Consider the following 24,870-nt stretch of genomic DNA (forward strand, 5'->3'; position numbering starts at 1 on the left):
ACGCTATATACCCTTTAGGAGGTCTACGGTAAGGGCTCTAGCCCGGCCGCCACGGCGTTAAATACAATAACAACAATAATAACGACCGCATCAGCATTGCAACGCAGTCCTATGGAGGCCGGTATGGACCCGCCTTTGCCGCCTACTTTCAAGAGCAGAACGAAAAGATCGCGAACGGCACCTGGAATGGTACCGAAGGCGCGGGATACATCTTGAACCTAGACACTCTCCTTATCGTCAACGGATGCATTGATCGCCAAGTGCAGTGGCCCTCATATCCAGAGATGGCGTTCAACAACACGTATGGCATAGAAACCGTCAACAAGACGGTGTACCAGGGCATGATCGATGCTTACTACGCGGAAGGAGGCTGCCGTGACAGGATTGATGCCTGTCGTGAACTCTCTGCAATCTATGACTCAGATAACATCGGTATCAACGCGACCGTCAACAACGTCTGTCAAGACGCAGAAACATACTGCACAGTCAATGTTCGCGACCCCTATCTCAATGTCTCGGGCCGTGATTACTATGACGTAACACAGATTGACCCAACGCTGTTCCCACCCCCCTTCACCGCCGGATATCTCAATCAGCCGTACGTTCAATCTGCCCTCGGAGTACCCTTGAACTGGACAGGCAGCTCTAGCGCATCGTCCTCTGCCTTCCGCAGTATCGGAGACTATCCCCGTCCAGGCTGGATCGAAGACATCGCATACCTCCTCCACAGCGGGATCAAGGTTTCTCTCATGTTTCGCGACCGCGACTTTGCGTGTAACTGGATCGGCGGAGAACAAGTTGCGCTGGCGATTCCCTGGGCAGACCAAGAGAAGTTTGCCAAGGCGGGCTACGAGCCTTTACAGACCAATTCTACGTACGAAGGCGGTCAGGTTCGGCAGTATGGTAATCTGTCATTTATTCGAGTCTACCAGGCTGGACACGCAGTGCCGTCGTACCAGCCGGAATCCGCATATCGAATTTTCAACCGTGCTCTCTTCAACAAGGACATCGCAACAGGCCTCGTTGATACCGCGACAAACCTGACATATGCCACCGAAGGGCCTGCCGACACATTTGGTATTAAGAACAAAATTCCGCCTCAATACGAGGATTTCTGTTATGTTCTTGACCCGAGTACGTGCAGCAATGAGCAGGTTAATGCGATGCGTAACGGAACGGGCATCATCAAAGATTACATCATGATTGAGCCAGCTTCGCAGCAGGGAGCTGCGATCGGTTTGAAAGCAAGAGAAATGTGAGTTGAAGCTTTGGATGCATGTTGAAGGGTCAATGCTGACTGGTCTCGTTTTCAAGTCTCGACGAAGCGTAGAACACGACTTGTGGCGAAGTCATGGCAATCGTCACAACACTCTTCATGACGTGCTCGATGATGGATAAATGTCCCTTAGTCATAAAGCGAAGTAGCCAGGCACAATAAGATCAAGTCTACCAAAGTCCATGTACACATAATCGCTTTATCTTGATGATAGCGGCCATGGAAAGAACACCTCTTGAGCCTTTCAACTGATTCTCTCAGGTATTCCGCCACAAGGACAAGTTGGGCACACTGTGTTGGTGAGACCAATTCGCTTATGTAATCTTGATAGACCAAGTCGTGTTTGGTCGCTGCTATTTGATTTCTCCAAACACCTGCGTGCCTAAACTTTCTCTGTCATACCCACATGCAATTATAAATTCACACAGCAATAGGGAATAAGCTATATGTGCAATTACTGGTATTTGGCCGGCTGATCTGGAACGTACATCATGTCAGCCCGCTTGTCGCAGCGCCAATCTCTTGCGTGTCGCGGTAAGTTGTCAACCCCAGGGGCCCAGTCAGAAAGACGCAGGAAACTTGCATAGCTGACACAGTGCCACCACCACCCACAGAGTGTACTAGGAAGAAGAGAAAGTGCAACAAAGAGATCCCATGCGCGAGATGCAGCCGTCTAGGGCTCCATTGCGACCGCGAAGTCGTCCATCTAAGGCGTAACGCCGTTCGACACAGTGCTGAGATCGGGTTTCTCGAGACTCTGCGGGTTGAGCTACAGGGCAACGACCCTGCTTCGGTGAGGAGGGCAGCGAATCTGGTGGCAGCAAGACTGGTAGCTCTCCAGTCTGGTCCGGGGCAACTCACCGATAATGTCCAGGCAGCATATCCCGTTGAGTCCGGGAGTGGGCAGGAAGATGATCCCGGGCAAGATGAAGTCACAGCTTCGCATTTTCAAGCTCGCAGTTCGCTCACGGTGACGGCGTTAGAGCACATGGCATGGGGTAGAAGCTACGGAAACTGCTATCCTCACCTACGCTGCAACTGCCATCAAAGAAGAGATTTTACCGGCACATCCACGACCACAGGTCTGTCGCCGTCCTTCGGACTATCCGGCCACCCTGTCCCATCCCTGGCCCTCCTCCCTGAGAGGAGCACGGCCGAGATACTCATCTCATTCCACATAGAGCACATAGCATGGCACCACAACTCCTTGCACTGCCCGTCCTTTCTGCAGCAGTGCACCACGTTCTGGAATTCCGGCGTGTACGATCAGCCACAGTGGCTTGCGCTGTACAGCGCGGTGCTCTCCTCGTCGCTTCTGAGCTGGCAGAATAGCTGGAAGCATCGCGATGCGTATCCGCTCACCCTACCAGGATGTTCGCCGCACGACTTGTTCAACTTCATGGTGGAAACTCTGTACCAGGCTCATTTTCTCCAAAACGTGTCAATCTACTCTATCCAGGCCATCGTCATCTCTACAGAAGTAGCTCACAATCTTGGCCTCAGTCAACTGAATGCTACTTTTTTCAGCGCCGCGATTCGGATGGCCGAGTGCTTAGGAATACATAAGATCACAATTGACAGCCCCGACTTGCAGGCTGTAGACGAAATATGGGACGATACTCTGCAAAGAGAAGTCGGTCGTAGAGTTTGGCTCCAGATGGTCATTCAAGATCACTTTGCAATCCCCTTTACCGACTCGTACGGCATTAACCCGTCCCATTACTCTACTTCATTCCCCAGAAACGCCAATGATGCAGATTTGACAGACGCTCCAGAAGAAGTTCTGACGGTAAGCACGTATGTTCGTGTCCTGGGTGCCATCGCGCAGCTGATGCCGGAACTCGCGGATGGTATGGGGCCCTTGAGAGCTCAGAAGTCAGCACGAGAGCAGTACGCCCATGTGCTCAGGATGGACCAAAAGATGAGAGAGAAGGTGCAATCAATACCCCGTTTTCTTTTGCAGAAAGATGAGCTGCTTGAGAGCCAGTGCGCCTGGCTCGGGATCGCGCGTCAAAGTCTGGCCATCACCGCCGCTGAAAAGGTTGGCCCGTATCCTAACAAGCCCTCGAACACATGACAACAATGCTAATCAAGCCCGCCAGATTGTCATGATTCATCGGCCATTCCTTTTCCTCTCGTTCCAATCTGATTCCTACACCCACACGCGCCGTACCTGCGTCGCGGCAGCAGTCACCATCTTACGCGAGCACAAAAGCATTGTAGAATCAGGTGAAGTCTCCCTCTGGACACACGTCGCCTTCAGCATTACCGCCGCCATCATCCTATCGTTTGAGGTTATATGCGATCAGAGCCTAGAACGAGACAGTCGGCAAGAAGGCTACCTCGACGCGATCCGTGACGCACGAGAGCACCTCCTGGGCCGGACGACGAACGATATCCTATCGCACCGCGGCGTGGTGCTGATTGATGCCATCTTTTCCGAAGTAGGAGGCATAGAGTCCTTTTCGGATCGGACGCTTGCTGCTAGGCCTGATGCTATCAATTTTGAAGAGATTGCAGCTAGGTTCAAGACGGATTGGTTTATACTTGATTCCACCACGGCTAGTCTTGGGCAGTTTGATGTCCCGGAAGAGCATTACACCATGTCTGGAAACCCCTCTGAGGATTTTGATGATTGGTTCCAGCAGATATTTCACTCGACGGTAGTTGAATAGAGTATGGTTCTCATCGAAAGAGAACGACTTCTCTGCAAGATTCAGTGTCAGTTCTTCACCCACACCTTGCATCTTTCGGAATTCGAGGCTATCGATAAAGCATTGTGTGGTAACACAAGTTCAATCTAGATACTAGACAACTGATAGATATTTAAAGATAAGTTGCGCACGATATCTGCGTTCTTCCCCTCGAGTCTTTGTAGGCAACATAAGGTTATCGGACACCTATACGTATCTTCTGCGGCGGGTTTGCGACTGCTTGGGCGGCAGCATGTCCAAGCGTTCTTTTGTGGAGCCGTCAAAATCAGCGGGTCCGAAACTTCCTCTCAGGTGCGCCACCACTCTTCGTCTTTACAATCATCTGCCTAGTAATTGAATCTCCGAGGTGACTTATTGATCAAAGATTCGAGATCGGTGAGAGGAAGCGCTCGATGTACTGGCGAGAGTCACTGTGACAACACAAGTGACGAAACGTTCAGCTCCAGTCCAGGCAAGTCATCGTGACGTTGAAATTTGATAGACGGGTTGGCAAGCTCCTCGGTCTTGAGGATTTGGTCTGCGAACTGAACCAAAAACGAACTTTATTCGCGTTTTTCGTTGCGCCGTCCGCCATGCTTACAGGTTTCAACGTCGTCGTGTAACGCCAACAGGAGGCCCCATCAATCTCAGCCTGACTTATACGTACTCATGACACCAGGTATGACTTTAACAACAGCCAAGCGGAAGTCGCCAAACCAACAACGCAGTTCCAGATCACAACAATTTTGTCGTCTCGGCAGCTGTTTATCGCAATCGTCGGGTGTCAACTCTTGCCGAAAAGCCTGACCTTGATATCCTCGCGCTGGGCAGCCTGGACACCTGTCCCGTTTTCTCCTACCTACTGGCCGGTATGACCGCAAAGTACGGAATTTTGGATAGGAAGGCTGGCATATACGGCATAATCACCTGCATCTTCATCTTCCTCGGGGCATGTGCCTTTGGCCTTACGCCCCTGAGTGCAATGTACGCGCCAGAAGACCTGGTATGCGCGCCGACTAGATTCAGGTGCAGGATAAGCTTGTTAAGTCGTGCGGTGTTTTGTTTGCGTACCCTCCTGGAGAGGATTGGTCGGAAGACGTGCGTCGTCAATGCTTCATGGAACATTCTGATTTGGGAATATGTCTATTTGAAAGGGGCATATTCTCAAATAAATTGGTGTCCTATTTGATGAGAAGAGATAGGGATGCAGTAATGAGGAGGGCGTGTCGAAGCCTGTCGAGAAAACGTCAACGAAGATAACTTGACAGGCAGTGCCACGACACTGAGACTATGGGCTCCTTTCAGATCTGGAAGCTTCCAGTCACCTGACCTGGAGAGGGGGCGAAGAATCACATGATCTCGCGTGTCAGGCGTGATGCATCCAGGGCCCGTGCCTGTCGTCATTGAGCTCCTCCCCCGCCATCTTCCAGGTCCGTTTGGGGACGGAAGCCAAGCACCCAAAGCACCGTAAGGAAGGGGCAACTAGAAGCTGCTCTTGCCACTGCGCTCGCTAAGGTTCTTGTCAATCAAGGTGATACGAAACTTCCTAATTCTTTACGTTATTTTAGAATTCAGCTCCCCTTCTTCTCCCGTTCACTAAAAATTGCCCCTCATCAACGCCCATCTTCTACACTCTTTCGCCACCCCGGTCGATCCCAACGAGAGGACTCTGCACATCGATGGCTGCGACCCGCTCCGTTTCGATCTGTTCCAAGAATGATGGAGACGCCATAACGAAGTCGGCAATGGCAACGCCTTCGTCGGCGCGCAAACGGAAGGCTCATACCTCTGACCATGCGTCACTATCATCCCTCTCACCGACTCAATCGAAGAAGCCCAAGACGGCCGGCACGAATACCGGCGAGAAACGACTGCGCCGATATCGACCGAGACCACCTCAAAGCTTTCACGAAGTTTTCCACCGTGCGACGACCCAGCGCTTCTACGTTCTCGGGCGGCGGCGAGGCGGCACCCCGGATGCCCCGGAGGAGGAAATCGAGTTGACTGGCTCCACTGGCAATGTATACAGAGTCAAGATCGGTCAGACCCCGTCGTGTAGTTGCCCGCACTCCATGAAGGGAAACCAATGCAAACACTGGCTCTATGTGGGCTTTTCCTCAGACTTATTCCATCTCTGCTAGATATTTCTAACATTAGCTAGGTCATGTCTCGAGTCCTCCGCGCGAAATTCGAACACACATATCAATTGGCCTTGGTCCCCAGCGAACTCAAGGAGATCTTTGACAAGGCCCCGCCCATCGATACCCAAGCCGACAATTTTAAGGACAAGAATCGCAAGCCCATCGACGGAGACTGCCCCGTCTGCTTCTGCGAGCTTGAATGTGACAATAAAGAGACGATTGTGTGGTGTCGCGCAGCTTGCGGACAAAACATACACAAGGAATGTTTCGAGACGTGGGCTGCGACCAAACGTCGCGGCAGCTTTGGCTCAGGCGATGCGACTTGCCCATACTGCCGTAGTATATGGCAGGGTGATGATGGTATGATCAAGAACATCAAGAAAGGCGGCAAGATCACATATGAGGGATATGTCAATGTCGCTGAGCAGCTCGGTATCAGCACGCAAAGAGGTATGGTTGTGCTTCTGGCGCGCACTACTTTTTCAGGTTGCTGACCCATGATGAAAGACTATAGTACCTATTCTAGATGGTGGAGAGAAAGGTATTAGTATGGTTTCGCACGCATGCTATTCGAAAACGTCACCTAAAACAACATAGTGCCAGAGACGTCTTCACGTTGATGTATGGCAACTCGTCTGGCCATGTCCACCTTTGGAGGCCCCGCATTCACGTGCACCGTATGGTAAACTCTTCCATGGACTTTTTTGTGACGGAGGGCTTCTATCACGGATACATTGCTGTCTCCATTCGAACACTCGTGGGATGAATGGGATGGCAGACTGCCCCATGAGTCCCCTTGTCATGGAGTCATCTTCCCCATACGCTTACCCCTTGTAAAGTCAATTAGGTAAAGGGCCTTTCTCGTCACAACGTAGAACATCAAGTTGTTGCTAGCCTTAAGCTGCGGCGCTGCTGACCTTTTACATCGTACGCGTGTACGACGTCCAGCACCTAGACTCAGCGGTTGTGTACGATGTATCATTGTGCCAGATGCATGGGCGACAGCGACTTAGCCTTCTTCCCGACAAAGCCATATTCTCAGTGCGACGAGTGTCTTGCACACATGTGCTGCCATCGGCTAGGCCGTTGGTAAGATAGGTATCAAGGTCTTGTTCACTGGTGGTGACTATTGTATACAACAGGCCGACTGGATTACCAAATCAAGTTCAGGCATTTGGATGGATTAATCAAGATGTACTTTACGAATCATCGGATGATTTAGGCCAATTGACTTTGTGCACATGCACGTACTTTCGTGTTTGTTTGCCACCGATATGTACATACTGTTTCACTGCTTCTCTCGCTCAGCCTTCAGTTTCTGGTCCTCTTCCTCGGTTTTGGGAACTTTGACAAACGCCGGTACAGTCACAGCGTTGAGCTTGCGCAAAGCCTGCCAAAGTCAGTGAACGTCACCCCGTGGTGCGATACCGCCTACCAAGAAGGGCCGCCACAACGAGACTCGACAAAAGATGGCAAAGCTTGCCTGGCTAAGTAGCCCCAATAGGATCTTGGCGGCATTGGGAACAGAGACATTGAAAGCGTTACGTACCTGGGAGAATGCTCCCTCGGGAAGATCATTGTTCCACTTGTCGTTGACCTTGACGATCTTGCCATCGTCGCCGACCTGAATCTGCACGACACTATCCATTATCTGCTCGGTCTTAATGCCCTTGACCGTGTAGCTGTTCTTCAGCTCCAGCTCGATGGGGTTGCCCGCCGACGTGACGGTGTGTGACTGGATCCTGATGGGGTTGAACAGCGCCGGAAGACCGTACCACTGGGCAGCGAACTTGTCGTAACCCTCTGCGACGGTGATGTTGTCCTGTGTTGGTATTCCTATCACAGGGATGGTTCGAACCGTGGGTGACGAAGAGGTCAAAATCTATATATATTTAACTTCTGCGTAAGGTGTAAAAAGGAGGTTCTAACCGGAGGTTGGGTAGACCGTAGATCTCGTAAGTATGGTCTGTAAGTGGCCCCTGCGCGGGCCCCTTGCCTCGAGGTCGAATTGGACTTCCAATCCGACACTGACTATCTCTCTCTTTCATCGCCCAACTACGGCGGTTGGAAGTGTAATTCGATCTCGGGCTCCTTCGCCGAGGCTGCCCCCTTTTCCTCCTTCTTCTGCTCCTTGCGGGTTACCCATCCCTCCATCCGTATCGTCGCCCTTCCTTCGCCGACGAAGTGCTCGAGCCCCTTGTTGGGCGTTGCCTTCGTGAAAGCATCCGCCAGATTATCGTCCCCGTTGATCCAACGGATCTCGAGGATCTCGCGGCGCTCATACGATTGCCGGAGGGCCATGATGTCTATCATCAGCCTCTTCTCCTTCGTGGTGCCCAGTTTGACGAGGCACTCATACAGCGAGTACGAATCGGTACAGACGATTGTCGGTATCGTGGGGATGTCAAGTCGATCGGTAATCCTCTTCAGCGTCGTTGAGATCGCGTGTGCGATGTCGACGCCGTTAACCATGCCGTAGACCTCTGAGGCGAGTACACTTCGTGTGACCCTTTTGCTCTTCGTCGACGAGTAGTGGATGACATTACCGCGGATCGTGAAGTTCTCCTCTCCCATTGCCTCGTTGGCAAGGATTATCACATATCCCAATTGCGATGTGAGGTCGTCATTATTCGCGAATGAGCCGTCGACGAACACGTAGAGCTTCGCCTCCCTCAGGTCGATGGGTTGGTACACGAGCCCCCTATCGAGGTTCACTTGCTGCCACTGTAGCCGTCGGTTGAGGGCGTCGAAGTCGCGTTCCGTCGGCGAAGTGGCCTGCGCTGCCCTCGCGCAGTCGAAAGTGGCCTCTGGCTGACAGATGCTTGCGATGTAAGCTCCTCGTGCGAGCTCTGCTTTGTACCGCTTCTGGCAGTCGGTTGCCCTTGGGTCGATGAGGGTGATCTTCTCGCCTTGCCCCTTCTGTCGGAAGACGACATTCTCGCCCTCGATCGTGAGGATCCCGCCGTTGAACGCAAGTGGTGTGTCCTCTGTGAGGATCTCTTTTGGCTTGGCGGTAAACTTTGCCTTCTCCAGCTCCTTGTCCTCCTTCTCCATGAAGGCCGCATCAGAAAGCCCTAATGTGTCGTCGGTCTGCATTCCGACGATTCCAAATGGATCGTCTGCATGCGCGGAAACTAGGAGGCAAGGATCGTACGTCGATGTAATCATCGAGAGCTTGTCGATGTGGAAATCGTGGTATGTTGCCCACCAGTGAGTGCCTGACTCTGCGAGGCCGTAGAGTGGCTTCAGCACTTCGATAATCGTGTCGTCCGGGTATTTGCTTGCCATCTCCCTTGGTAGGTAAGCCAATATCTTCCTCGTGAGCCTTGTCGCCGATTGGGTGTATGCCTGGGTGATATCACGACTCCAGATCCGGTATCCTCTTTGCCGTAGTGATGCCATCAATGCCATCATTAGTCGTTGGCTGCAGCGCTGAACTGTCGGCGACTGCGTGAGCAGTGCCGCCTTCTCGACGTCGCCGTAGCCTTGTATCACATGCCTTGATTTCTCGTACGGCTGATTTGTCCCCTTTCCTTTGATCTCGCGGACCATTCGCGACTTGAAGATGCGGAGGTTCGCGTGCTTCTCTGGGTCGTAGGTGATGAATCTGTAGACCCCTCGATCGCGCAGTGTGTCGGCTTCGATGAGGTCGGAGCCTTCGTACGGTCGTCCTGCAGTTGTGATTATCCCTTGTTCCCTTAGCTTGACCGCCATCGCGAAGTCTGCTTTCTCCTTGGCCGTGTAGAAGACAGCAGTAGCCTTGGTGTCAGACATGAATTGCCGTTGAGGTGCTTTTCGGGGTCTTCCTCGGCGTCTTGCTTGCGGTGGGGGTACTGGTTCTTCTTCTGCCTCATCGTCTGAGGGTGCTGCGACGATGATCTCGTCGAGGATGGTTTCCTGCCCCTCATCGCTTGGTTGTCCCTCATCGCTTTGTTGAGGTGGTTCCCCTGGCTCTTCTTCTTCTTGTGGGTTGGAAATCACTCCGCTGGGGTCGACGTGGTACGGTCGTACCGCAGTGATCGACACCTCCAGTGGTTGGTCTCGATCTCTCGCGACGACACAAGATCGTTCGTCAATTGAGACTAACTTGTATGGGCCTGTCCATTGCTTTGTGGTTTCCCTCCATACCCGTACCTCCGAATTCAGGGGCATGTCGAGGTTGAGGCTCACGTCGGGCCCATTGCGCGTAGCAATGGCTTCGTTGACTTGCCTTCTAGCATTTGCCTCGCGGAGAGTCTTCATTGCTTTCTCGATTGCTCGCGCCCTCTGGGTCACATCTGGTGACGGCGGTGAGGCCGTCGTCGTTCGTGGGTATGCTCCGAACACAAGCAGCGTCGGAACGAGCCCCTTGGGTCCCATGGTATCATTGCAGCACTTGAGTGCCGTCTGGAGGCACTCTTCGTCCGTTGAACTAGGGCTCTCTTCCTGGATGATCTTGAAAGCTCTTTTCAACTGCTGGTGTGATCTTTCTACCTTGCCAATACTGTGGTGCGCTTCGACAGGGACGACTTTCAGTTGGATGCCGTATGAAGTGGCATTCTCCCTGAATTCCGCCGACTTGAAGCTGGTGCCGGCATCGGTTCTGATGCCGTCTGGTGGACCTTGGTATGTATCGATCCAACAGCGCTTCAGCGTTGCCCACACGGTCTTGGCTTGTATATCTCGAAGGAATTGGCCTCCTTGGAATGATGTGGCTTCATCGATTATATGGAGTACTGGTCGACTGTTCAAATAGAAGATATCAACGACGATTTCCCAATTGAAGTTGAGGTCGTCGTGTAATTTGAACTTGAATCTGCGCGGGCTCTGGGCGTTCATTTGGCACTGGTGGCACACCATCGTCAATTGCTCTAGAGCCCCTATTTCCACATCGTTCCCTGAATGTTTGAGGAGATTGTATAGTCTCGTCGCCGACGGATGGCCGAATCGTCGATGTAGTCGCTTGAGTTCACTTTCCGTCAAGTAATTGATGGACTTGACGTCTGGTTCAAGCTTCATAAACGCGTGCCCCCATCGTCGATCGACGAGCTCAGAGTGCTTTCCATTGGACATTCTATTCCTTGTGTTGTCAAACACAATGCCCAATTTATCCATGTCGTTCAGGCATAGGAGGAATGGTGTATTGACGGGTAGAATGTGGAAAATCATCGTTCCGAATCGTGTATTTACATCCACAGTACCTAAGGCACTTATCTCTTCCCCTGGGCCGAAACTGATCCTCGCAATGCCCGCGTTTGTAGTGTTGAGGGTCACTGGTGAGATCTTTTGGAGTGCGTGGAATTGTCCCTTGCCCCCCGTCGACCATTGTGATGCCCCGGTATCTGGAATAATCCCGTGGAAGGTTTCCGAGCCATACCTTTCGCTGGCATGGAATGCTTGCACTGGATTACCGTAGAACCCTCCTGGTGGGTATAAATTGCGTGCTTGTAAGCCCATCGTTCTCTTTTCCTCCCCAGGCCCTTTGACCTTAGTGCGAGCCATGGCTGCGGTATTAGCATTCGTGTCCCCCGTGCTGCTGAGCGTTGTCGTTGGCTGAGGGACCTTCCCTTGCCAACCATGGAGGAAAGCCTGCTCATTTAGGGCTTGTACCGCTCTCTGTTCGTTCAGCATTGTATATCCTCCTGAGGTTGACGGGGCGAAGAAAGAATGGGTGACATCGTTAACTTCGTCGAAGTCGAGGTCTTGAGTGTACGGGGTAAGATCTTCCTCGCTCTCAGACGACTCGATTGCGTTCGTTGGATGGTCCTCGTAGACCACCAGGAATTGGTTGAATCGATCATGGCCCGTCTTGCCTTGTGTGCCCTTTGCCTTTCTGTATTGGTCGTACGACTTGGCGCGTTCCTCATCAGAGTGGTTGCTTGACCAACAACCCTCCTTTTTGCATATAAAGCACTTCCCTTTCCGCGGTGCTCGGTTGGTGTTGGACCAGCGCCCCCCTGAGGAGTCTGTTCCTCCCCCCTGGCGGTTGCCATACCTTGCCTCTCTTCCTTTGCCATTGTACGTGCGGTCCACCCAGTGCTGTTGGTGAGGGCCTTCGTGAGATTGGAGGTGAGTCTGATTTGGCATCCTGGCTTCGATGTTGAAGCTGGACCTCAGCCTCGAGCACAGCGTCTCGTAGTCCTCAGGCGGTTGATGTAGAGTCATCTTTGCCTCTGGTACCCTCTGTACCGCCGTACATAGATAACCGACCTTTCGCTCATTGGTCCCCTCATTTGGCTGCGTCCTCGCCAGTTTGTCGATCCTGTCGATGAGCTCCTCGAGGATCTCAATTCTCGACTTTCCTTCCATTGTTCTGGCTACAGAGCTAAATGACAATGCCCTCAGCTCCGAGAGGAGCTCGAGGCTCCTATCTTGGGTCTCGAATCGACTTCGGATTGTGTCAACGATGCTGAGAAAGTCGGTTCGATCGATATTACGCACCGCTTGATAGTAGTACTCGGCAGCTTTCCCTGTCAGTATGACATTGACTACCGAATGATATTGGTGTTCTCGGATGCCGACTTTTTCGCAGTAGTCGTAGAACATCGTGAGGGTTTCTTGCAGGACCTCATATCTCCCCCCTGAGTACAATTTCTCTTTTGGAAAGATCTTCTTTAGGTCAGTGAACTGTCTTGTGCTGGCTACCGCTGGATCGTTCTCTTCGCGTGCTTCTCGTGCGGCAGCGTAATTGGGTGGTGTCTGCATTGTCGACCTCGTACTTTGTTGGGTGCTTGGGATCAATCCTCGGATTGGTATTGTCGTTGGGGTCGTCACCGCGATGGGCGGAATCGTCGTCTGACGCGCCTCCGGTGTGATCCCCCTTGTCTGCGCTAGATTGGGCGCCGCGATGTTACCGTTGGTGATCTTCAGCAGAAAGTCCGGTTGGTTCACTCGTCTGCTGAATTCTTCGTACTTTGACACTGCTCTGTCGATCTGATTCTGGTCCCATGGCGTGAAGTCCTCTGCGGCTACTGTCGCTGCGAGTGTCTCGTGGGCCTTTCGCCTTGCCCCTTGGGCTGGCAGAACGCCTCGGCAGTGGAGGAATCTGTTCACCTCCTTGACGACACCGGGATTAGCGCTGGCGAACCATTCATCTTTCCAGTCGCCTAGGTCGTCTACGACTCTGTAGAACAGGGGTTGCCCTTCGAGCCCCTTGCGGGCGTACATCTCCATAATGAAGACTAACGCCGCATCAATTTGCTCGCCATTGGGGTGGTCTGAGTCTCGATATGACCATTTCCCCCAGTACTCCGGATTAATCTCAACCCAATCTTCTGGGATGGGAGTCCTTCCGCGCGTTCTGCGTGCTGACTCGCCCCCTGTCGTCCCTTGGCTTGTGCTTCTGTTTGTAGGGGCCGGCGTGTTTGATCTTGATGGGGATGTGTCAGATCCGCTTGTTGGTCGTGGTAGCAGCGCACTGTCGTCGCTCGCCGTGTTTGTCGGGGTCTGGGAGCTTCCCGCGGCCTCCAACCTCCTTGCGGCGAGCCTCGTCACCATCTGCTCTTGGTCTTCTGAATTGGCCGCCATGTTTCTTGTTGACGGTTTTCTCTTCCTGTGGCGTACCCTATCGTATAAGAGAGGTCTTCCGGTGGCCCTCTCTTCGTGTTCTCTCCTCAGACGTCTTCTTGGCTTTCTCCCGTGCCAACTGGGGCAACAGGCTCTTTCTTTGCCTTCGTAGCTCGGCGAGGATGTGTAGTCTGAAGAATTGGGTACCTCACACCCCTTTACGGGGTGAGCGTTGTGATGCTTCTGAATCCCTTCCTTCCTCGTCTCAACTCCGCCTGGCTCTTATTCCTTCGGAACAGCCGAGGGGTGGTGGGTGTAGGTGAGAAGGGGAAGCTTGACCTTGGAATCTCGAAGTCGGTCTTGATGATGGCGATATCGCCGTCGATCCCGGTAGCCTCCTCGGATTCGACCAAGAAATACGCCTGGAGCTACCGGCGGGGTCTGGTTCCTACCTGAACACCCTATTGCCTTGAAAGTTTGTTTCTGTGGTCCTGAGGTGCCTTTTTATATCCTCCAATTGGGCCTGTTTCGTCGTACGGTCGAGATCTGCGGTGGATTTGCCAATCTGGCGAATCTGGTGATTTCGCTTGTTTTCCTCTGTTGGCGTACGGGCCGCCCGTGGATTGTTGAGTAGGACAAATCGCGTGAGGGCGACGTAGGTAGCTTGGTCGCCTTCTCGCGATTCCTTCAATTGCGGTTTGTTTTTGACGTGATGGACGTCGACCTTTCGTGGGCAGTCAAGGGCTGCGATTCCTCTACTTCGTTCCGTCGTAGAGATTCGCGTCTTGTCGCCTGCTTTCCGTCGGGTAGGTAGCACGATTCTCCTGTCGCGTTCCGTTCGAGGAGGTCGTCTCTTCTGCTTGCGAGATGCCTTGCTGATCTGCGATAGTGGGATTTAACCACTGATCAGTGTTGGTATTCCTATCACAGGGATGGTTCGAACCGTGGGTGACGAAGAGGTCAAAATCTATATATATTTAACTTCTGCGTAAGGTGTAAAAAGGAGGTTCTAACCGGAGGTTGGGTAGACCGTAGATCTCGTAAGTATGGTCTGTAAGTGGCCCCTGCGCGGGCCCCTTGCCTCGAGGTCGAATTGGACTTCCAATCCGACATCCTGGAACGTAGCCGTTTTGGACCACAAAGACAGGTGTTTCAGGGTAGGGTTGCCCTCAAAGAGCTTTCGGGGGTAATTAGCCGATAATTAGGGAATTACTCGCGTAGGGAAAGGGTGATACATACATCTAGCACGCTGCCGACCAGGAGTCTCTGCTGCTGGGACAGTGATACCCCGGACTTTTCGACAACATGGCTGTTCTTGATGCCGACGGACTCAAAGGTGGGCGTGCTGGCCTCAACGTTGGCCTGGGCCTTTGCGGTTTCGGACGGAGTGCCGGACGCCATGTTTCTCTGGATAGACGTTACAAAGGACTTGGTCTCGGGGTGGGTTGCAATCTTCTTTGCGATGTGACGGGCTGTTGAGTGCATGGGGATAGTAAGAGAAGGTTTGGTCTAGATGAAAGAATATGAGATTGGTAAGAGGACTTCTGAGGTTTTTTGAGGTTTTGTGAGGTTTCATTAACTCTGGTTTGAAGCTGTTGGTCGTCAAAGACAGTCCTGCGCATATTCGTCGCGTCACTGGGCTGACGTAGCGAAGGGATGATGATGAGCGCTGACGTCATGACTCGGATCCGGGGAGGATGCTCCGCGCATTCGCTTCTGAGATGGCAGTCTCAATAGGAGATGGTAATTGCCAAAAGGCCAGGTGACGGCCCCCTTGAACCCTCGGCTTCCGCATTCGTGCCTATCATCCAGTCTCCGAGTTCCGGATGTACCGCCGGCGCCGGTACCCACTCTATTTCCGGCAGTTTCCCGGCGCCACCCCGGTTCGTCCGTAGCATCCTATTAGGGACCGCGCCACCAATCGTGCCATCGCTATCGAAAGGCCCACTTTCAATGAAGCATGTAGAACTAAGGACTTACCAAGTTCAAACGAGAATTCAAGTCATTGTAGTACGTCAATTTATTAATGCCCGTTGCACGGCGAGTTTCGTAATTTATCCGTCTCTGGAAAAGCTATGTACAGTCAAGAATATGTGTGTGTGTGAAGAAGAAAATGTCAATGGGTATCCACATTCCTCTCATCCCTCATTATCGAACTCGCGTCTCGACACGCCAGACGGGGATGTCGAAGAAGCCCCGCTTCGAACCCGGTCATTCAGTAGTAGTAGTTGTTGTTGTGCAGCACCGCAGGTGATGATAGTTCGCCGGTCCGCCTTCGCCGTGGGATGCAAGCAATTTAGCGGAACTCGCCCTTGCCGTGGCAGCGAGTGAGGGGGATCCAGCTCTGCTTCTTGCTGCAGACGGTGATGGCGCCGGAGACCCAGCTGACGCCCTCGTAGGAGCCCTCGTCGTGGGTGTCAGCCATCCAGGTACCGGTCTGGCGCAGGGAGCCAATGCAGCCCTGGAAGAAGCGGCCGTAGCGGCGAGTGGTCCAGGGAGTGGTGATGACGACGCCGGTGTAGCCCTCGCCGACGTTGCCGCGGATGAGGTTGCCGGATAGGGTGGTCCAGGTGCGTGTGAGGCTGATGCCGATGTTGGGGGCGGCGGCACCGCTGCCGCGGCTGATGGCTTCGACGATCATGTTCTTGGTGCCGGTGAGGCTGAGGCCGGCCGAGAGCGAGACCGAGTTGGCGACTGAGTAGGACTTGGAAACCGTAAGGTCCATGCCGCCGCGGGGCCCGATAACAACGGGTGACATCTGCACGTCCCAGTCGACGAAGCGCTCGGTCTTGTCGATGATGGTGGAGGTGGTGTAGGCGCAGTCGCGCTTCTCGTGGACGGAGGGGTCGTACTCGAGCGCAGACATGTTGGCGGCGGACTCGATCCAGTCATGGTCGATCTCCGGGGCCTCGCTGAGGATGCCTTCATCATCGAGGAGCTTGTACCAGTCCTCAATCTTAATAATCTTTTCTGCAAGATCAAGATCAGCACGTGGTACGGAGTTTAGGAGTGGTCGTAAGTTGAGGAAGGCTCACCCTCGCCGTTCGTCAGGAGGACAATCTCGCTGTCGGTCACTCTGTGGTCGGGAGTCCACTTGGTGAGATTGATGCCACGCTCGTGGAGCGGGACCGAAAAGAAGGGAGCGGCGCTGACGGCTGAGGCCATCAGTAGAGTGATGAGGCTGGAGGAAACCATTTTGGACGGGTGATGATGTTTGAGATGTTGAGGTGAGAGAAGAGAAGAGGAAGTTGATGAGGACGAATGGCTTAAAATTGTCAAGAGGACCCGGGAGATTCACACGACTTTATACACTGGTCTTCGTGACCATCGCGGTATCTCAAGAGCTGATAACAATCATCTCGAGTCGTGATCTACATTTTGTCGTTAGAAATACACCGCGCTGCGAGCGTTCATCCGAAAGTTGGGGTTTTCCTCCATGCATCTGCCTTCTTTCGGACGGCAGCGTTTACCTTGCGAGTCATGGTGGCAGACCCTCATTCATGGGTATGCTCATGTGCTCTCGTTTCACCGTCTGACTGGGTAAAGATCGGCCCCGTTTCGTCGGAACCAGACACCGACAGATGGGCGTCGCCCCAAATAAAGCCCCATCGTCACCGTGGCTACTTGCCTTATCAAGCATAGCAAGTTCCATATTTGCACGATTCAGAGCCTCATCACGGGTGAGAGAGCTTGATGGCCTGGTCATGTTATCAATCTCTTTTGCGGGTAAAGTTGAATATCTAGTTCCCGCTGAAATTCACAATGAACGTCACACGCGAGAGAGAGTGGCCATCCGCGGCGTCCTCGGCCGCCCAGCTCATCTCTCGTCGAGTAATGCACATTCGATAGTGCAGTATCCAATAGATTGGAGTCTCTCGGATGAGGCAAGATGCGAAGATAATGAGCTTCTTCCTCGAGCCGGCCACCGTACAAGTATTTCAACTTCCCGTCACCTCGTCTCCGTCTACCCACAAATCAACCTTCTACATCTCATCTCTACTACGTTCTTACAATATCTATCCCCGCCTCATCATCGCCAAAGCTCCTAGAAGCACGTTCCAAAGCACTTTACTCGTTTAAGATGCAGCTCTCTTCTGTCCTCCTCTCCGTTGGCCTCATGGCCGCCGGGTAAGCCTTGTCCTAGACCAGTCCCGAATCTACATAGATCCTAATGATTCTTTCCTAGTGCCAACGCAAAGCTCCACAACGCCGGTGTCTGCGTGACAAACAGACAAGAGATGCCCGTCGGCGGCACTGGCTGGAGTGTGAGCTACACCTGGAGCAAGAAGTACGAGATCTTGCCCGATGCGACCAAGTGTGCCTGCAACTACTACAAGAACCGCAATACCGGAAACAAGCAATGGGATAAGTGCCCCGACTGCACCTTTGTAAGTATTCTTCTGTCGCATCCAGCCGATCGTAGTCTAATATCGTGATTCTAGGACGGCTTCCAGTGCAACTCTGCTGGCTGGCACATTGGAGGCGATGAGCTGAACTACTACTGCAGCAAAAAGTGCGGCGCCCAGGGCTCCGAAGCCAACTAAGATCTTGCCATTAATGTTTTCGAGTTTTTCGCTCGGACGACGACGGACGAACATTGAGATACCACGTTTTTATTCATGGCTGCACATACTTGATTACCATGAGGTTGGGCTGGGACTCGCTTCGAAAGTAGATACCTATCGACATTAGTACATATTCCGATAACCATAATTCACACTTTCTTGACTTCAATCTTTCTGATCCAGTGTCTCCGTTTGTTTCTTGACCGGGCCGCAGAGGGTTCAGCCCGCGCGGTGTTTGTAGAGTGGGACCAAGACGTTTGCCCGCACAGGCCTCAACGTTGTTTGACTCGTTCGACTCGTCCATTACACTTTGACCAGCCACGGGAAGTGGAAAGGCAAAATGACGTCGGGGGGGACCTCACTAACTTCTTCTGACTTACGGCCGCCTCTTTTCATCAATCTTATTTTAACCCCGAAAGAGCCCTGTGTTCAAAGCTCGTCGCCTCAATGTTCGATTTTGAAAGCATCACGCTCACGCGGCTGCCGTTGACTTTTCGAGTTCTCAGCTGCCTGAGCCGCCTTGAATGGATGCTACGTCTTGGTTCTAGAATGGGACCCGTCGCCAGGGCCCTCCGCAATCTCCTCTCTTGTGCAGTAATACGACGTCGCAATGCAATGGGGTAAGTGCGTTGTGGTTGGTTGGCGCTTGTCGTGCCAAGAGGCTATCGCCAGCCCCCCATCTTGGGGACTCTGTGGGTTGGTTCGGCGTATCTGCGTGTCGTTCAGTTCGATTCCGATGCAGAAGCGACTCTAATCGTCGCGGGCTTCTCGCCGCTGGAATAGAAGTGACTTTGGACTTCGGTTCAACACTGCGTCAAGAAGAAAAGCCAATCGTGAGTCCGTGACTCGTTTGGTGCGTTGTTTTAGCGATGTAATCGCCGCATAGTTTGCGCTAACCAGGGGCCCCTTGTGGGGAATTGTGTTTACCGTCCAGCTGGCTCACCCCAGCGTCCGGCGTTTAGACTTTTGTACAGATGGAATCTATGGATCGTCTCAAGTAATTAGCTCCTCGGGGTGCAGCTCGCCATTTCAGCCCGATGAGGTTCGCCAGGGCTGACCTAGCTGGCCCAGGCTGACCGTTGTAACGGCGGGTACCTGGCGTGTTGCTACGGTAGGACGTTGCGGAAGAGGGACCGATCGACGGCAGGGCAATATACGCAAAATGGGTTGCAGAGGCCCGTTGCCCGCTCTTTGCTGTGGTTTTCGTCGTCGCATGAGTCAGCCTACGTACAGATCTGCGGTTGTGCGAGTACGAAGTACGGATAGCAAAGGTTTCTTGGAGGTTATGGATTGATATTGGGAATGATGCCACGATGAGCTTCTATGGCATATAGATAAGCTTAAGGTGCCAAGCCCACACCGAAGTTGTAATTATTGCATTTACGGGACAAAATCGCCAGAAAAAGGATTGCGATGTGATCGGAGACGCCGAAATCACATCATACTCAGCATACTGACCAACTTAAGATTGTTTCCAGGTCCTTCTTTAGTCGCTGTTTCAAGTTGAAGAATAAAGCGAGAGCGATAAGATTGTTTCAAAATGGGGGTGATCCGTCACGTCTCTGCTACTCTATGCGCCAGCTCAACTCATGTCACACTACAATTCCCTCGGCCGACCAGCTTACGCTTGAAAGGTTAGGAGGCTGCGGCACAACTGGAACCCCCCATGCATACTAATAAGCCATGTATTAGTGCGAACAATCCGGATGATCCTTGTGGACCGCCTAGCTCTCGAGCCATAGAGCGCCGCCTCCACGAAGAAGCTTAGAAGTGGACGGGGCTCTTCTGAGTCAGTTTCCCTGTCATTGGCCTACTACGTACGGATACTCTTCGACTCTTTCGGTCTAAATCAGCAACGCATCGCGTTGGACGTCTTCGAGGTCATTGGCTCAGTTTTACGCAGATGCTTTTCTTTGTCCAGGGAATGACCTCTCATCACATTCGACCAAGAGAGCATTGTCTACGTGCTCATAGCGCTCCATGTCTTATCAATCGACAAGGAAAGAAGCTCTCTGGCAACGAGGACACTCAGAAGAGTCATGGAGTGTTCGAGTCGGTGAATTCCCGACCTCATGTCCGAATTTCGGACGGATCTCGAAGGAGGTTCTAGACTCGCAAAAGATCCACATCACGGGCCATCAATAGGAGCTAGCTGGCGGCATTTTTGCCTTTTCCCCGCCATTGGAATGTTTCTGCCGGAATCCATTGTATGATCTTGTCAATCCGCGCTTTGGCCTTCGATCAAGCTAGAAAGGATCAGATAACTCAAGTGCGTCTCCATCGTGGTGGAATCTACACGTGCTATGGCGAACTGGGCAGCGACTTCAATGCTAAGCTTCGCAAGTTTGGCTTTTGCTCCCTTTTCTGTACGTAAACATAACGTACGTGAAAACACTATTCGCAGAAACAACACGCGGCACCCCAAGGCTAGTTCAGTCGTCCTCCCCATCAAATCGATGTGGTCGTAACCCATATGACTCGAGAGATGGAGCATTTGATCTCAAGCAGTCATATCTGATATACTAACATACGGGCGTTCAGAGCCGCTCATGGAAACAGTTACCTAAACTCTTCAGATTAGGTGCAAGATGCCCTTAATTACGGTGCTCTTCTTTGTCTACCGATTGTAAGTGGAGGCGGAATAGCAAGGACCTCGTCCCGCCCAAACGTCCAGATATCTCCTGCACATGATGTCCGACTAAGGATGGAGGGAATTTGCCAAATGAGAAACGTGCTCAAGGGCTCTGATAACGACAAAGGATCATCCCGCCCACATTCCATGTTCGACCGTGGCTGGCAAGATGGAAGAGCACGGGCCCGGTTACTCACCGCCGTTGAGAAGCACAAGTTAGTTTATGCCATAGGCCACTCTAATTTGAGTTTCAACAGTTCACGCGCTGCCAGTCACCCGGTGGATATCCATTTCATCACAAGTCACAAGATTCTATACGAAGCTGAGGGGCGCAACCGAGTTGGCATAACCCAAAATGAGCTACAAGTGTTATTGAAAACGCGGAGGAAGTCATTGAATTGGATTATCGTCTATCTTGGCACAGCGGAGGGAAAGCTTGGCGCGGATTGTTTGTTGTTCGCTAGGCAAATGTCATTTGTGACATTGTAAGATACGGGGATGGGGATGGCGGGTATGTTGTCAACCTTTTCGCACTTGGGCTTAATCACGTGATGAAGTGGTCGATCTCTTACACACTGGCCAGTATCTAATTGTCACAAATTGGGTTGTTAAGGTAGTCGCGACTGTATACCATGGAACATGCCGTAACTTGCGCTTGAGCTTACATTCGTATTCAGCATTCGATTTGCCACAAGGCTGACGTGGCTGTCAGGGGACCTGTATCCGTATGGAAAAGTGTAATGAGTCGACAAGAGACCCTGAAAATCCCTGCGATAGCTGGACCTCGGAGCAGGTTGGACATGCTCAATGGGCGGGCAAGCCTCAAGGGTGTTGTTCGTGTGCTAAGGCCTATCACATATCGACTCGGGATAGAATTTCTACCAATGTCTCCACCGGCCTCAAACCTTCCAACCCCCTCCGATCTTGAGCGCCAATTTCGCTCAAATTCCCTTCTCTCAGATTTACCAGCGCACCCGAGCCCGATATCGCTTCCGTGATTGAGTTGAGAGTTTCTTGTTCTCGATTGCGTCTTTGGAGGTTGGGTCCGGGGCCGCCATGGAGCTTTGTCTTCTTTCTCACCAATGCCGGTAATGCCGTATGTGATACGGCTGCCCATGCAGCGAAGTCAACTAAAGCGGAGCAACTCTGTTAATTCAAGGCCCTCTGGTCATATTCAACCAGCCGTGATTTCGTCGGGTGGTAGGCGGTGTTGCTGGATTGGTGTAGTTTGATGGTTGGTTGGGTAAAACACGTCGCCACTCTATTTTTCTCGGCTTCACGGCAGAGGGGGCCATCAAGGTGGGCGGTGAGCCATTACGATAGAGCTCAACTAAGGCGTTCGTGGTAAATGCTCGCCAATACTTAGGATATATTACTGGCATAGCGACAGAGTATCCGTTTACCCTGCGACTTGGGAAGTTTTATTGCGCCGGAAGTCGAAGAAGCACGAATGAATGTCCGTTTGAGACAGCTACTTGAGGGAATAAAATACCTTAAGTGGTGCAGGCGGATTGTTCCGTTCAACAAGCTCAACTCTCGGTATGCCAGTAAAGAAAATCAAAGACGAAGATTTGTTCTAGAAGGGAAGATAGAGAGTCGATGCCCAACTACGGGAATAAAATCCTTGACGACAAATCTATCCTAGTAGGCCCTATTGACTTTGGAACGATTCAAACATTTCACGGGTCAGGAATTGAAGACAAACATTGTGTAGTTGTGTATGATCCTTCATATGAGAGAGTGAAGATAATAGGGCTTCTCAAGATACGGGCAGTGTATCTATTATGAAAACTTGGAACTCTCTGCATTAGTATAAGGTACTTAGTGAACTGCAGCCTTTGCGAATTCGTTACTTACGGAGTTAACGCTTGATACGACAGGAGCAACCTAGGCTAATAAAGTATTACACACAACTCGGTCGCTAAGATTCTGAAGACAAATGCACGCATTTATTCTGAGCTACCTACATGTACGTACCCAGCGCTGCCCAAAGCCCGGATAAGATACATTCCATTGCTTCTCCTGACAACATTTGCCAACGATGTTCCGTTCCCGAAAACGCCGTCACTGAAAACCTCAGATGCGGATCAAAAGCTTAACATGCAGTTTCATCTAAGGGGAAAGAGTCGGCTTCAATCGACGCTGTTCGCACATTCGCTCAATTGTTCGGCATGAGGACGCGACCTGGCATCGCCGAGATGTACAAGTTGATTGCCAGCGGGCGTCAATAAGATAGGTCGACAAATTGGTACTAGTTGGAAAGTTTTCTGCGTGATTTTTAAGAATTTGTGACATGGTTTTTCAACGCAGGTATGCACTCTCGATATGCAAGAGGCGGTATTAAGTCCATATCCATATGCTGGCCGCGGACAGGAATTAGAGTCAATTACATTCCCAGCGACTGATGCCCCCAGAAGACTTTACGTATACCATAGAGCGGTGGAAAATCAGTGCAGCGTCAAATTTTGGAATGAAAACAATGCATCTGGTTGAACACGTACTTTAGACACCTTGATGTATCTCGCAGTGATTCAGCATACACCGAAACCAGGGTTGCCGCCTGCAGGCTGCAGTGACTCACCCCTGTATCATCCTGTTTCAGTAAAAGCCTCAAGAAGTCGCTACGGAAGTACTGATAGATAGGAAATATGACAGGTAACCTCGTAATCAATAAAGGTGTGGCGGTGACCTACCACTGATCACCCAGCCAGGAGGCCTGGAGATGTCAGCAGCACGTGGGCAAGTACACCGGTCACTTCTTACGCAGCAATCAAAGCGTGTACTGAAAACTGACACAGTTGGAATTTTAATAGAAAGGAAGCTTCGTGATAGTGCTGCCCGTGATTTCATTTGTGCCGTTTTTTTGGCAGGCAAGTACAGATGATTATTCCATGAAGAACACCACTGCCACGAAAACGGATCGGAAAATCACGCTCTCGATATGCCCTGCAGTGTGGTGATAGTTTGGAACACGGCGGTGTGGCCATTTCGAATTCTGGCTGTTGGCCTCTCCTCAAGAACTGTTCAGAGTCTCGAGTTCTACCAGCAAATACCTTCCCTCCACAAACTCGAATTTGTCTCCTCGATTGGAGTGCAATGGTAAAGTACTTCAGATCATGTTGTATGAAGGAAACAAAATTCAGCTACGAGTCGACCTTCCAGTATCCAGGCCCTTCGATGTTGTCATTTTCGTCCACTGGCCACCCATACATTAAAGTCCAAACTTTCGTAGTGAGTGACTAATTTGATACAATGTCAGGTTCAGCCAACACTATCTCTTCCTACATTTCTAGCTGCGAACAGCATTGTTGAAGCGACTGTTGCTGTCACCCATATCCGGGTCTTCCTGATTCCTGTTGGTTTGTCCCTGGCAGTCGCGTTACCTGTCCCAAAGAAATCAACCCGCTCGTCAGTATTCCGCACAAAACAAGTTGGCTTACTTTACTCAAAAGAGATGGTGCAGAAACCAACCAAAACCAGGTGCAAGTGGTATCGCCCCTGTCGTCACTACGAATCAATCTGTTAAGACCAAAGAATTGCTGACGATATTGACTAGCACAAACATCGCGAACTCAATATCCAAGAACTGTAGGCTGATCAGACTAAGGGGCATTGTACTGTTGTAGGAGGAACTTGGTCGGACAAAGGGAAATTGTACTATTTCCCTCATGGATGTAAGAATGGAAAACGCCATACGTCATCAATGGTTTCGTTGTCACCGGAGGTGGGGGCGGAGAGGAAAATAAGCCATATAACTCGGGCATATCGGCTAGCCTTGGCTCGCAGTCATTGAACAGAGTCCGAACATCAATTCCACCGTTCACTTCTGTCCTGGCCATTCACGTTGCAATTTTGCCAGCTGCTAGCGGCACAGCGCCTCCCAACTTGGATTGGCGGGAAATTTCCCTTGCCAACCTATAGATGCTGAATTACTCAGGTGGACAGATGCGCCGCAAAATGACGTAACTTGTTACTTAAGACGTATTGATCAATTCCTAGCCGCTGGGCGAAGAATGCCGGCTGTGCGACATGCTGAATTGTTAAGATAGCCGTCAAAACTAGGAACAATGAGACAAAA

General features: G+C 51.7%; 8 protein-coding genes across 8 annotated transcripts; 5 read left to right on the top strand and 3 right to left on the bottom strand.

Annotated features, from left to right (window-relative positions):
• The first annotated feature begins 248 nt into the window (after positions 1-248).
• Positions 249-1,508, top strand: BDP55DRAFT_244697 (Alpha/Beta hydrolase protein). Its single transcript, XM_060566234.1, has 2 exons — positions 249-1,255; positions 1,315-1,508. Exons 1-2 carry the CDS (start codon positions 285-287, stop codon positions 1,328-1,330), a joined length of 987 nt encoding a protein of 328 aa, XP_060426749.1. The 5' UTR covers positions 249-284; the 3' UTR covers positions 1,331-1,508.
• A 259-nt stretch (positions 1,509-1,767) lies between these two features.
• BDP55DRAFT_695962 (uncharacterized protein) lies at positions 1,768-3,951 on the top strand (the record flags this gene model as incomplete). The annotated part of the gene is made up of 3 exons (XM_060577533.1): positions 1,768-1,810; positions 1,891-3,317; positions 3,379-3,951. 3 exons carry the CDS (start codon positions 1,768-1,770, stop codon positions 3,949-3,951), a joined length of 2,043 nt encoding a protein of 680 aa, XP_060426750.1.
• Positions 3,952-5,714: 1,763 nt separating this feature from the next.
• Positions 5,715-6,658, top strand: BDP55DRAFT_695963 (uncharacterized protein; the record flags this gene model as incomplete). The annotated part of the gene is made up of 3 exons (XM_060577534.1): positions 5,715-6,074; positions 6,131-6,560; positions 6,618-6,658. The coding sequence occupies 3 exons, from the start codon at positions 5,715-5,717 to the stop codon at positions 6,656-6,658; spliced, it is 831 nt and encodes a 276-aa protein (XP_060426751.1).
• A 740-nt stretch (positions 6,659-7,398) lies between these two features.
• On the bottom strand, positions 7,399-7,935 carry BDP55DRAFT_557808 (uncharacterized protein; the record flags this gene model as incomplete). The annotated part of the gene is made up of 2 exons (XM_060569733.1): positions 7,399-7,500; positions 7,660-7,935. Coding segments are annotated over 2 exons (378 nt in total), but the record flags the coding sequence as incomplete, so codon positions are not given.
• A 6,686-nt stretch (positions 7,936-14,621) lies between these two features.
• BDP55DRAFT_672470 (uncharacterized protein) lies at positions 14,622-15,219 on the bottom strand. Its single transcript, XM_060575533.1, has one exon. It carries the CDS (start codon positions 15,078-15,080, stop codon positions 14,805-14,807), a length of 276 nt encoding a protein of 91 aa, XP_060426753.1. The 5' UTR covers positions 15,081-15,219; the 3' UTR covers positions 14,622-14,804.
• A 390-nt stretch (positions 15,220-15,609) lies between these two features.
• Positions 15,610-17,007, bottom strand: BDP55DRAFT_672472 (uncharacterized protein). The gene is made up of 2 exons (XM_060575534.1): positions 16,631-17,007; positions 15,610-16,565 (listed from the first exon to the last, which is right to left on the bottom strand). The coding sequence occupies exons 1-2, from the start codon at positions 16,788-16,790 to the stop codon at positions 15,892-15,894; spliced, it is 834 nt and encodes a 277-aa protein (XP_060426754.1). The 5' UTR covers positions 16,791-17,007; the 3' UTR covers positions 15,610-15,891.
• Positions 17,008-17,676: 669 nt separating this feature from the next.
• Positions 17,677-18,139, top strand: BDP55DRAFT_695965 (uncharacterized protein; the record flags this gene model as incomplete). Its single annotated transcript, XM_060577535.1, has 3 exons — positions 17,677-17,723; positions 17,782-17,983; positions 18,038-18,139. The coding sequence occupies 3 exons, from the start codon at positions 17,677-17,679 to the stop codon at positions 18,137-18,139; spliced, it is 351 nt and encodes a 116-aa protein (XP_060426755.1).
• A 5,321-nt stretch (positions 18,140-23,460) lies between these two features.
• BDP55DRAFT_672482 (uncharacterized protein) lies at positions 23,461-24,415 on the top strand. The gene is made up of 3 exons (XM_060575535.1): positions 23,461-23,531; positions 23,606-23,891; positions 24,052-24,415. The coding sequence occupies exons 2-3, from the start codon at positions 23,889-23,891 to the stop codon at positions 24,316-24,318; spliced, it is 270 nt and encodes an 89-aa protein (XP_060426756.1). The 5' UTR covers positions 23,461-23,531; positions 23,606-23,888; the 3' UTR covers positions 24,319-24,415.
• The last annotated feature ends 455 nt before the right edge of the window (positions 24,416-24,870 follow it).

This window comes from Colletotrichum godetiae (genome assembly GCF_030913485.1).
Source record: "Colletotrichum godetiae strain CBS 193.32 chromosome Unknown BDP55scaffold_36, whole genome shotgun sequence".
NCBI lineage: Eukaryota > Fungi > Ascomycota > Sordariomycetes > Glomerellales > Glomerellaceae > Colletotrichum > Colletotrichum godetiae.